This window comes from Macaca thibetana, chromosome 13 (assembly GCF_024542745.1).
Source record: "Macaca thibetana thibetana isolate TM-01 chromosome 13, ASM2454274v1, whole genome shotgun sequence".
Taxonomy (NCBI): domain Eukaryota; kingdom Metazoa; phylum Chordata; class Mammalia; order Primates; family Cercopithecidae; genus Macaca; species Macaca thibetana.
This window is the reverse complement of record NC_065590.1, coordinates 33,900,104-33,911,386: the sequence shown is the minus strand read 5'-3', so window position 1 is coordinate 33,911,386 and position 11,283 is coordinate 33,900,104. Positions and strand designations below refer to the sequence as shown.

Sequence of the window (11,283 nt, the reverse complement as noted above, 5' to 3'; positions counted from 1 at the left end):
GCCCCCCTGCCCGCCTGCCTGCGCCCCTGCCTGCCCCCCTGCCCGCCTGCCTGCTGCCCTGCCCACCAACACCTAAGTTTGACCACCGCAAGGCCCCGGGCTGCCTGTCTCCAATGCCAGAGGCGCCCTAACTGGCTTCAGGACTCTGACATGGGGGACCTGGCCTGCTCCCTGCCCCACCCTCCCCAGGATCAAGCCCTGAGACTCCACCACATATTCTGTCAGATGACCCCCACACCTTGCTGGGCCTTACCTTCAGCTTCTTGGTGTCCACCATCTGGCCAGCCTGGGGGGCCTGGGTCACAGGCTGAATGCTCCCAGATGTTACTGTTTTGAGCTTCTCCAGCCCACTGCTCAGGGCTATGCTCAGACTGGAGCGGGACTGCTTCCTGTCGGGGCTGCCCTCCACAGGGGCGGCACTGAGGGGCTTCACGGGGTGGGGACTGCAAAGACATACAAGAGATGGGTTACACAAAGAGAAGGGTGGCACGGGTCAAAGGTGGGGCTGCTTTCCCTGCGGAGCCTCCAGGTCTGCTGGACAGAAAGCCCAGCACTGGGTGGTAGCTGCCCCTACAGAGTCAAGGTCTCAGGGCAGCCGTGTCCAGTACTCCTGAGCAACCCCCTGGGCTGGCCTCAATCCCCACCCCACCACCTGCTCCCTCCCGTTTCACTCCCTCATTCACCCGGTGACCTGGCCCTTTCACAGGGACAGCAAAGGCCATACTATAGACTCCTATGCACCTGTACCCAGCCTCTGTCAGGGACACCCTCCTCCAGCCATCTTCCCTCTTTTCTCTTCTATACTGTAACCTTTCTCTAGTGCGGTGACCAACCCTTCCAAGTTCCCAGTTTTCCCAGGACTGTGAGGATTCCCAGGACATGAGACTTTGAGTGCTAAAACCTGGGCAAACTGGGACACTTGGTCACCCAGCTCTCTCTAGGGGTTCCTTCCCATCAGCATTTACAGAGCCCTGCAAAAACCCTCCCTTGACCTTGTATTTGCTCTAGCTATCATTCCTAGTCACCTTCCCCTTTCTTCTCACCCAAGCCTCTCCGCAGCAGCATGGAGACTACATTTGTGTAATTTCTTACCTTTCATTGACTCCTTAACCCATTAGAACAGGATGTCGGTCTCTACTGGCCCACCACAAGTGGACTTGTTGAGGTCACCAAGCCCTGCTGGTTCTCACCTCACTGACCTCTGTGGAGCCGACACTTGAAGCACTCCTTCCTTTGGGCTGCTCGCCTCCCTTTCCCTTCAAGACCTCCATCTCGTCTTCCAACCCCACAGCCCCTTCTCAGTCTTAACAACTGCTAGTCTGCCCTTGGGTTCTCTCCTCTCCTCCTCCCTGGATCCTACCACCCTCCTAATCTCCATCTCTAACCCAGACCTCACTCCCTGGACTCCAGACCTGCAGAGTCAGGTGCAGGCTGGCTTGCTCCCTGGGTTCCCCCTCAGGTGCATCCCACTCCCCACCACACCTCCTCTGTGCTGCCCGAGCAGTGAGGAGAACCTCTGGCCACCCCCGGCTCAGGTCAGAAAGTCAGAAGCCTAGGAGTTCCTCTGGCTCATCCTCTTCAGCCTCAGCCTTAACAATCAAGCACTGCCACCTTCCTGCCTTCTTAAGCGACCCTGCTCCTCTCCAAGCCAATGCTTAAACCTTCCTTCTACCCACAGCCACTAAATGAGCTCCTCCATCTCAGTCTTGCCCAACTCCAACCACTCTGCTGCAGGATAATGATCTCAGCATGTCCAAAGCCTGAGAATCCTTTAATGGCTTCTATCAAGGTAAGAAAATACAATCTCTCACACAATTTGGTCCTTGTCCTTTCTTCATGGTCCACTACTCTCCCAGCCACATTCTTACCAAGCTCTTACAAAAGCTATTCTTCTGTCTGGAACAACACTGCCCCTTCCTCCCACTGGCTCACTAATTCCTACTCATATTTCACAGTTGTGCAAGGCCACCTCCTCCAGGAAGCCTTCCTGATTCCTCCAGGCTAAGATGACCCTTCTCTGGGATCCTCCAGCACCCTGTGACAGTTACATAAACTATAACATAAACTGCATCAGGCCCCTAGATCAACTATCCTACCCAGGGGACGTCTTATGAATCTATGCTTACTTCACAGAGGATTTAGACCATTCAGGAGTAGAATGCAAAATGGCTTAGTCCAAGGCCCTGAACTCCACTGAAGGAAGGGTCACCCAGACCCAGAGACTCTCAGGCTAGATCCATGCATTCATTCTCACAAATCGGGAAGAGCGGCAGAGCACCCAGGCTCTGGGCAGACAGCAGAGAGAAAGAATGCATCTCAGTCCCTTTCCTGCCACCTAGGAGCCTGCGCTAGGGATGGGGTATAAAAGCAGCTCTAATGCCACCTACGGGCTGTGCCAGGGAAGGAGAGGATGACCAGTGTAGTATAAAAGTGCCTTGAATGAGGGGCCGGGAGGCCTTGGCTTGTTTGTCCCCTTACATCAGAGGGATCCGGGATCCTAAACCCTGCGGCTCTCATGGGCTCCATTTCTTCCTTTGAGGAATGAGACAGCTCTATTTGGCCCATCTACTTCATAACAGAAGGAACAAGCCCAGTACAGACATGAAGCCAACTCTGGGAAGAATAAAACTTATAAAAAGTGGCAAATATGATTAGAGGTCATGCTGGCAGAGAGCAAGGCCAGCCGAGGACACTGCAACCACCAGCTCCCCCACGTCCTCTCCCTCACCTCAAGGGAGCAGAGTCACCACCACCACCAGGGAGGGACACTGGGGGCAGCCTGGACTCCCTCCTACCCACTTCCCATATGTAGTTCTGGCCCCTTGGGGTTTCTTCCCTTCTTGGGTCCACTTTATCTTCCCCCAGTGGACTAGACATTCCTTGGGAATAGAGTGGGGACAGTGTCTTTCACCTGTTCAGTGTCTGACACATAGTAGGCTCAGTGAATGTGGATGACCAAACACGAGTGCCTGGTCGGGAGGCCAGTGCTGGAGCCTGTTCTGCTCTCCAAGCCCCACGCCCTGCCCTGCTCTCCCCTCCTTCACTTGGTCCTCCTAGGACGCTATCGTCCCAGAGGGACTTGCTGCCTTCTAAGTCACACCCCATCACCTCCCAGTGCCCTGAGTCTCCAGGCCTCTGCTCACATCACCCCTGACCAGCCAGCCGGTGAGGTCACAGCTTCATAATTCTTCCAAACCTCCCAATGCCACAGTGAGCACAGTCACATAGGCATCTGCTGTCCACTCAGCGGTCCTAAATGCATCGGAACCACCCCCTGAAAGGCACCAAACGCAAACTAATGAAGCTACTGCTGCAGGTGGGGAACCTTTCTTCTGAGAGTTACATATGTGTGAAGTGTTTGAGTTTCCCTTTTTCTTCTGAAGGTGTCTGCAGCTTTCTCTCTGACCTAAGTGCTGGTCCCTCCTCTGGCTCTCTGCCTTCCCCAGCCTGCACCCTCACTCTAGCAGAACAGGAGACTGCTCAAGGCTCCACTGTCAGCCTGCTCTGCCACGGTCTGCCACAAGACCTGCCCCCTGCTTGACAAGTTCCACCCCCCCCCCCCCGCCCACAGCTCCCCTGCGGCCGAGTGCACACACTCCGGAAGGGCCTACAGCACAGCTCTCCTTCCCTGCCAGCCCACATCGGCTCTCCCCACTTCATTCCTTATGCCCTGCACCTCATCAGTGCTGTTCTCCTAACCCCTGGCTTGTGGGGGTCTGCCTTGATTATCCCAAGTCCCAAGAAGGCAGCTTCAGAGGTGGTACCATAGAAAGCTCCTGTCTTCAAAGCCTGTACCGTCTTGCCCCTGGAGTAAAAGAGACCCTCACCTGCCCACAAAGGATGAGGCTGGAGTGTGAACCCCTTAGTCCCTTGGGCTGTTCTGCCCCCTGTCCACCCCCTTCCTCCTGGACAGTGTTCTGGGGGTGGATGCTCACCTGGCACTGGGCTGTGGCTCCTCAGCTGGTCGTGTCTCCAAGGGCAGAAGCACAAGCGGGGAGGCTGGGGTGGCTGCAGCGAGGTCCTCCCTAAGTAGGGCAGGGGAGCCCCCAGGTGGGGAGGGCTCAAGGGGGCCAGGAAGTAAGGCTGGCTCCCCTGGTGGTGCGGAGGAGGTGGTCAGGGGCCGGGCTCCAGACAGGGGAGAGCATGGAGGGCTGGGTCCCCCACGGTGGTGGCTGGCCCAAGGCGGGAGAGGGGGCGGTGGAAAGTCAGGCTCTGGGGGAGTGGGCAGCTCTTCTGGACCAGAATGAATAGAAGATTCCCTCGACCCTGGCGGGGATGCAGATGAGAGGCTGGGAGGACCTCGGCTCCCCTGAAACAAGAAGGGGTTCAAGGCATCTTCCTTGGAGACCCACACATCAGCCTGCTGGGAGGTGACTGACAGGGACCCAAGCCCCTCTGCTACTGGATCCTGGCCCTGGGCCTCAGGAGCCTCAGGGCCTTCTCCAACCTCTGGAGCCCCCCAGATGTGCTGACTTTGAAGAGTCAAGCTCTTTGAGTGACAGGGTATGGGGGCAGGACCCTCAGGGCAGCTGGTGGGTGCAGACAGGCAGGGCCCAGACACAGGGGGGCTGGCGTCCTCCACTAGCTCTTCCAGGCCAGGTTGGCCCAGCAGGGTTGCAGAGGAACAGCTGTCAGACTCCTCCGACTCATGCTTCTCTCCCTCCTCCTTGGTCTCCGAGGGACCGACAACCAGTGTACTTAGGGAGGCATCTTCTCCCTCTGTCTCTGGACCTCTGTTACTCAGCCCCACTGTGGCCTTCTCCTCCTCCTCCTGAGATCTTGAGGGTGTGAAGAGGCGCGGTGGCTTGGGAGGTGGGGTGCTGGGCTGCAGCCCCTTGTCAGACACCCACTCAGGTTTAGGCTCGGGCTCCAGTGGGGGAAGCCCCTCGCTCCCCTTGGGGCTCACAGTTTCTGGTGATTCAGGCTGTACCCGGGGAGGAGGCTCATCAGACTCTCCCCGCAAGACTAGTGAGGCCGCCTCAGCTGCAGGAGAAATGGTGACCACATCCCAAGGCCAGGCATCGTCAGCTGTCTCGACGTCAGGGCAAAGCTGGTTTTCGCCTCGGGAGGACTCATCGTCCTGGCCCTCAGCAGCGCTGTCTGGGCCCGGCAGCCTCTCCCACACACTGATCACTTCTGGGGAGCTAAATAGAGATGTCCCACTGTCTGCCGGACTCTGCCCTGCTTCCCCTTCTGGGGCTGGCAGTTCCCTGTCTGGTTCTGAGGCTGAGGCTCTCAGCTGCAGCTGGGCTGACGAGGAGGGCAGGCCGGCCCCTACCAACCCGAGGGGCCCCAGGTCAGCCGCACTCATGCTCTCGTGGTCCGGTCCCAAGTCCAGAGGAACCCTGGGCTCCAGCCACACGCTGCTCCCACCTCTTCCTCCTCCTCCTCCCCCAGGGTCTCCCTGGGGCTCAGCTGCCTTCGCAGTCATGGCCCCGTGGCCTGGGTCTTGCAGCCCTGCCGCCTCCAGCCCCACTCCTGCAGGGGCCAGGATCTCGCTCCTGGCCTCTGGACGCAGCCTGCTGGCAGCAAAGACGTTGAAGGTGTTGTCCCACTCAGGCAGGGCTTTCCCAGGGGAGGCCAGGGGGGTGGGGCTGGCCCTCGAGGCACTGGGGAGAGAGGGAGCAGGTGAAGGAGAGTTTAGTGCTATGTCGGCTATGAGCTCCTCGAAGAAGGGGTTGCTCTGCAAAGAGGTGAGGAACGGGTTGGTAAGACCCAATAATCCAGGTGGGGTGGCTTCAGGGGTGGCGGTGGTGGTGGTGGTGGCGGCGGCGGCAGTGGCAGCAGCGGGGGAGGCGGCTGCAAAAAGGTTAGTGCTTAGCATGGGAGCAGCAGTGGGAGCAGGAGTGGGAGGGGCCGGAGCCCAGGGGGAGCAGGGGAGGTGGTGAGGAAGAGCAGCTGGGTCAGATTCTACCTGAGGAGACACGTCCAGGCTGTGGAGGGAGACAAAACCGTGAGCCTCCTGGTTAATGCCAAGACTGGAAAGGTCCCTGAGTCCCACGCCCACCCCCTGCTTCGGGACCAGGGGCCACAACACACACATAGGCTGGATTTACCTACTTGGGCCAGGGTACAGAGGGAAGACCCCAACATGTAACATTATCAAGTGCCTCCCAAGGAGAAAGATGCTGAGCAGAGTTACTTTAATCCTCACTCCAACCCCGGAGAGAAATCATCTCATCTGACAGGGAGGATCCAAACCTAACCAAGTGTTCTTTCCTCTATCCCATGCTGAAGCTTCTAAGGTTCTACTCAACAAGCAATTCACGTCTGGGAAAACTAATCTGAAAGCACCTTACATCCCGTTTTTTGTTTTTTTGTTTTTGAGATAGAGTCTCTGCCTCCTGGGCTCAAGCCATTCTCGTGCCTCAGCGTGTGCCAACACGCCTGAATAATTTTTGTATTTTTAGGAGAGATGAGGTTTCACCATGTTGGCCAGGCTGGTCTCTAACTCCTGGCCTCGTGATCTGCCCACCTGGCCTCCCAAAGTGCTGGGATTACAAACATGAGCCACCATGCCTGGCCCCTTTTAGGACTAAAAGCAAAGAAAACACCAGCTGGCATGGGGGGATAAAGAGATCAGAGAAAGGCCAGGCCTAGGTATCTGGCTGGACAAAGCCAGAACTTATAGGACCTAGCAGGGCACCTGGAATCCTGACACTTGAAACAGCCTGGGTTCTATTGATCCCTTGCAGAAGCAGAAGTAATGACGGGCTGTCATCTGGTGTGACAAGGTGTCTTGTTTCTTTGAGGGGTAGCCTAACTGGCTAAGGAAGATAAGCCACCTATGGAGAACATCAACCAACAGGTTCCCTGATGGTCCAGACTTTGTCTCCCAAGGCTGGCAGTGTGGCAGCAGCAGCAACTCTGGATGTCACCAGGGGCTTCTCAGGGACTCTGGGGATGGGGGACAGGGAAGGTGCTCTTAGGACACTGGAGAACAGGTGCTGGCCTTCATTTGTCCAGGGCAGGGTCCTTTCTGGGAGGAACGACCCCGGCACTGGTGCTTATCCACAGAGTGCAGCCGACTCCAGAGATGCTGGCAGGGGCGTGCTCTCAAACTAGAGTTTGTCACTTCCCCAGGACACAGACAGAAGGCCAGAAAAAATGGCTGCCTTGCCACTGAGCCACCGTCAGAGGCAGACCTCGGTGGCCTCACCCTCTGCTGTCTGAGCAGTCTCCCTCCTCATGGCCGGTCTCCCAGCCCTGGCTGTAAGCTTCCAGGACCCCTGTTTCTTGGCCCCTGCCTGTCCAGGTGGAAATATCCTGGGGAAACCCCTACACATCCAACTTTTCAAGCCAACCAGCTTCTTCCACAGGAAATGTGGGCAGTGAGTACTGAAGGGGCAGAAGCCAGGCTTTGCCAGCCAGCCCATAAGGAGTATGGCTTGGGGTAGGAAGGGCACCTGTGGCAAGAGTATGAGCTGTCTGGAGCTTGCCTGGATTCTTCCGGGAACCCAGGGCCCAAAGAGGGCAGACCCACACAGAGGTGGGCTGAGGCAGGTCAGCTCGGCAGCTACCACCAGGGGCGGAACACAGGAAGGAGCCCAACCAAACAGAGGCACAGGTGGCTCCAAAGATGCTTCTGAGAGCAGGAAGGTTAGCCTCACAGGTAGAACACAGCCAGGTCCCAAACCCATGGATTTCTCATAAGAATCAGCTTCCAGAGAGTCTCCTGACCCTATTTTTCCCCTTACAATAACTCCCCATCCAAGGGTAAATTCTCAGTCTCATCCCCTCCACCTAAAGATGGAGGGAGAGGGAGGTAAAAATTCCTACCTGTTCCCACCCTACCTGGGCTTCCCACTACACTACCCTGCTTCTATGGTCATGGCGAAGATACCAAAAGAGGAAGAATCGTGGGCCCAGAGCCTCAACGCCAGCAGATGCCATTTCTCCCTTCATTCCAGAGAAGCCCCAGGCCAAGGCACACATGCCTGCCTTGGGGACCAAAGGGAGTGAGAAGCAACATACACCACGACCAAGTCAAGAGCCTGACCTCAGCCCACTTTCCATTAGAGCATCCATACCACACCCAGCCCAACCCTGTCTACAGCACCCGGGCCCCCAGGAACAGGGCTAGAGCACTCTGAGCTACTTCTCTCCCAGCCCCCTTTATGACAATAGGCCACAGTCGTCTGAAGGAAGAGAGTTCCATCAACATTAAAAGCACCATGCTTAGCTCTGCCCCCTCAGCCCTAACCTGGCCTGCACTCACCCTTGCAGTCTTTCAGCAACCTGGCTGGCAGTCAGAACTGCAGGGACTAGAACGGCACGGGAGTAGACTGGGAGCCCCAGGTTAGGCTCGGCAACCTCCCTCTCCCTGCCAGCTCCCCAGAGGTACACACAAACCTGTTGGTATGGAATTAGCAAAGGGCTCTCCCTGGAAGAAGGGACTCCAAGCACCGGGCCTGGCAGGCTTTACAGAGCCAGCAGTACTTCTGAGGGCATCCTGTCCGTCCTCCTATCTGGTAACACATCCCTCCTTCATGCCTTCCTCTCCCTTGCTCCACACCACGTGCACATTCTGAAGGTTCTCACTTCAAAACATCTCCCTCCCACTCCACCTGGCCCAGGTCAGGGACATATTCCCACGTGTGCTTGTCTTTGCTGGTCGTGCTCTGAGAACAGATAAACACCTCTGCATCCTAGAACCCACTGTGCCGGCCTGGCACAGTCTCCCCACCCCCAAGCGGTGGGGGCAGCAACATATACTGACTTGTCTTCCCTTTTAGGATCAGATGCTGGGAAGGAAGTCAGAAGTCCAGATGTCTCTGCCCCTTCAACCTGAGGGAATAAAACTTTACTGCCTGCAGGAAGCCCTGAACAATTGGTTGAACCTGCCACTCAACACAGGAACCACCTGTTCACCCCAACAGCCCCTCTTCTTAAACACTACGCCACAGGGCTACCTCTGTAGCTGAAGGCCAGGTGTCACTAGTAGACAGCTCTTCCTTAGGCTGAAAAGAGCCTGTGTCCTTGTCATTTCCACACACTGGTCCCAGAGATGGCAAGTGGATCTGCACAGGTTCTCTACCAGGCAATCCCCCAAAGGCCAAAGCCAGCCTTGGAGGCGCGCTAACCTCCAGCAACACTGCCCTTCAGCTTTCCCTCCTGAGGCACAACCTCCTGACCCTCCTGAGATGGGCCCAGTGTCCAGGAAACATGTCCAAGAGACGGGCACATCCTCTCACATCACCTGGGCACAATGAGGTGACAGAGGGGCCTTGTAAGCTGTAAGTAGGGAGAGTGTATCATTTATCTTCCAAACCAGAACACTGTTAATACAGTAACCATGCCAGAACAGGCACAAGCAGGATGTGAGGCTGCTCTAACTCCAAGCCTCTGGGTGCACATTATAGTTACTCATTTACACCACCAAGAATGCAGCCAACCTCCTTCCACTGCCACAGCACATTCCAGGCCCACAGGGACCTTGTTGCCCACCATGCCTGGTGCAAGGAGGCACTGCAGAGATTGCCAGAGGCCACCAGCATGATACATTCACCTCTATGTTGTACCACACTTATTCCCAGCTTTAAAAGTTTTTGTAATCAACATTTGATCCCCTTCTGTGCATACAGTCCTATGGTTAGTGTGGGGGACGGGGATCAAGGGAACACAAGAATGACCTGGGATAGACACAAAGACAATCCACTTTGGCCCTGGTGGGTTTAACATGCGTGGTCTTGCCTGTCCTCAAACACACATGAAGTAGCCCATACTGCAGCTCAGTGTGAATGGCTCATAACAGGGCAGGGGAATGAGGCTAACTAAGTTCTGCAGCCAAGACAAGCTTGGTCTCAACTACCTACTCCCCACTCCAGCACACACTGATAGGGGCCCAGTGTGACCACCATGGACCCCAGCAGACAAAGGCCACGTCAGAGGAACAGCAGAACCCTCTTCTCAGTCCTGCATAGCCTCATTTGTTCCTTCCTCACGGCAGCAGCCTTTCTCTGGATACTACACTCAACACGTTCAGCCCCGGGCCTCTCTGTGGGGCATCAGTGCCACATGGGAGCACTAGAGGGCGCCGCTGTTCTTCCTAGTGAGGAACATCCTGCAATCTGCAATGGCAGCCCCAGGGCAGAGGCCCCCAATCTCTGGACCTGGGGACAGGCTCCCCAGGCCCCAGCTGCAGCTACATTCAGTCACTCCAGTTCTGGGTCTAACTCACAGCTTCCTGCCGTGAGGCAGCCCACCTCTCCTCTCCTCAGAAGCCCTAAGCAAGCCCTCTGGGGAAGCGCCAACAGTCCTTTCTTCCAGGCCAGCCTTCCCTTCCCTGCAAGGTACACGAGGCTAGGATGCTGCTGACTGAGCTCAAAGGCCAGGTGTCATATCTATCCAGGCCAGGCCATCTTACCCAAAGCACAGCCCCTCCCGCCCCATCTGAATGCACGGCCACAGAGCCTGGCCCTGCAGCCGCCACCTGCAAATGGGCCCCATCTGGGGAGGGATGCTGAGTGCCCTCCATCCTGCTAAAGACAAGGCTTGGAATTCAAGTGAGAGCAGGACAGAAACCTCAGCTTCCTTACGGCCATCAGTGACCCAAATCCTCCAGACTCCAAGAGGCCATTAGGAAACATGGGGAAGCAGGAGAAAGAGGATGGAGACTGTAAGTGCCCCAGGCCAGTGACAACCCCACAGACTCACAGCCTGCGGGAGTCCAAGCCCAAAGCCTGGGCACTCACCTACAAATGGCCTCAGCATTCACCCTGCCCCAGAAAAGGCCCAGAGACACCATACGGACAACCACACTGAGCCTGTGGTCTGTGCCCCTTTCAATCCAGGCGCTCAGCTCCTCCTAGCAAATGCCCTGTCCAGATCTCCTGCCACCTCCCTCTACCCTACCACCTCCAAATACCTCTAGCTGGCTGTCACAGGGCCACCAGCTCAGCCTGGCATCTGGGAAAGGCCTGTCCCCTTTTCTTTCTTCCCAATCTTCTCCCAGGCCGCAGATGACCAGCAGCTTGCCTGGGCTCTGGTGAGTAGGGACAGGAGCTGCCATACCAAGCAAGGGAGGCAGGGGGTGGCATGCCCCTGAAACTGACCCACCCCCCACACCCCTGTCTATGAGGGTCTAACGGGGGTTGTCAGCTGACCATGGCCCAAACCTACAAAGGCCTGCATCTCTCTCTCCACTCCTCTCAACAGACTCAGAGTGCCAAAGGGAAACGAAAAGCCAAGACTACAAGATTCCTCTCCCCTCTAGGCAACAGGTTCGGGGTCTTTCCTCTGCCCTATCTTTTGCCCCCTTGCTACTGTGCTTGTCCTCTAAAC

The 11,283-nt window shown here is 56.7% G+C and overlaps 3 protein-coding genes across 5 annotated transcripts in view; 1 reads left to right on the top strand and 2 right to left on the bottom strand.

The window, feature by feature from the left end:
- Nucleotides 1-11,283, bottom strand: part of SFXN5 (sideroflexin 5) — a 616,301-nt gene that overhangs the window by 134,177 nt on the left and 470,841 nt on the right. The gene's annotated exons all lie outside the window — the stretch shown is intronic.
- Nucleotides 1-11,283, bottom strand: part of RAB11FIP5 (RAB11 family interacting protein 5) — a 38,957-nt gene that overhangs the window by 2,411 nt on the left and 25,263 nt on the right. The window contains exons 4-5 of one of the 3 annotated variants that reach the window (XM_050754369.1): nt 3,936-5,933; nt 254-443 (exon numbers count right to left, since the gene is read on the bottom strand). In XM_050754369.1, the coding sequence (XP_050610326.1) occupies nt 254-443; nt 3,936-5,933 (2,188 nt within the window). The remainder of the gene's footprint in view (nt 1-253; nt 444-3,935; nt 5,934-11,283) is intronic. The other 2 variants (XM_050754370.1, XM_050754371.1) reach the window with 2 other exon arrangements.
- Nucleotides 4,509-11,283, top strand: part of LOC126934100 (translation initiation factor IF-2-like) — a 32,656-nt gene continuing 25,881 nt past the window's right edge. Inside the window, exon 1 of the mRNA XM_050754578.1 lies at nt 4,509-4,512. The gene's annotated coding sequence lies outside the window, so the exon portion shown is untranslated. The remainder of the gene's footprint in view (nt 4,513-11,283) is intronic.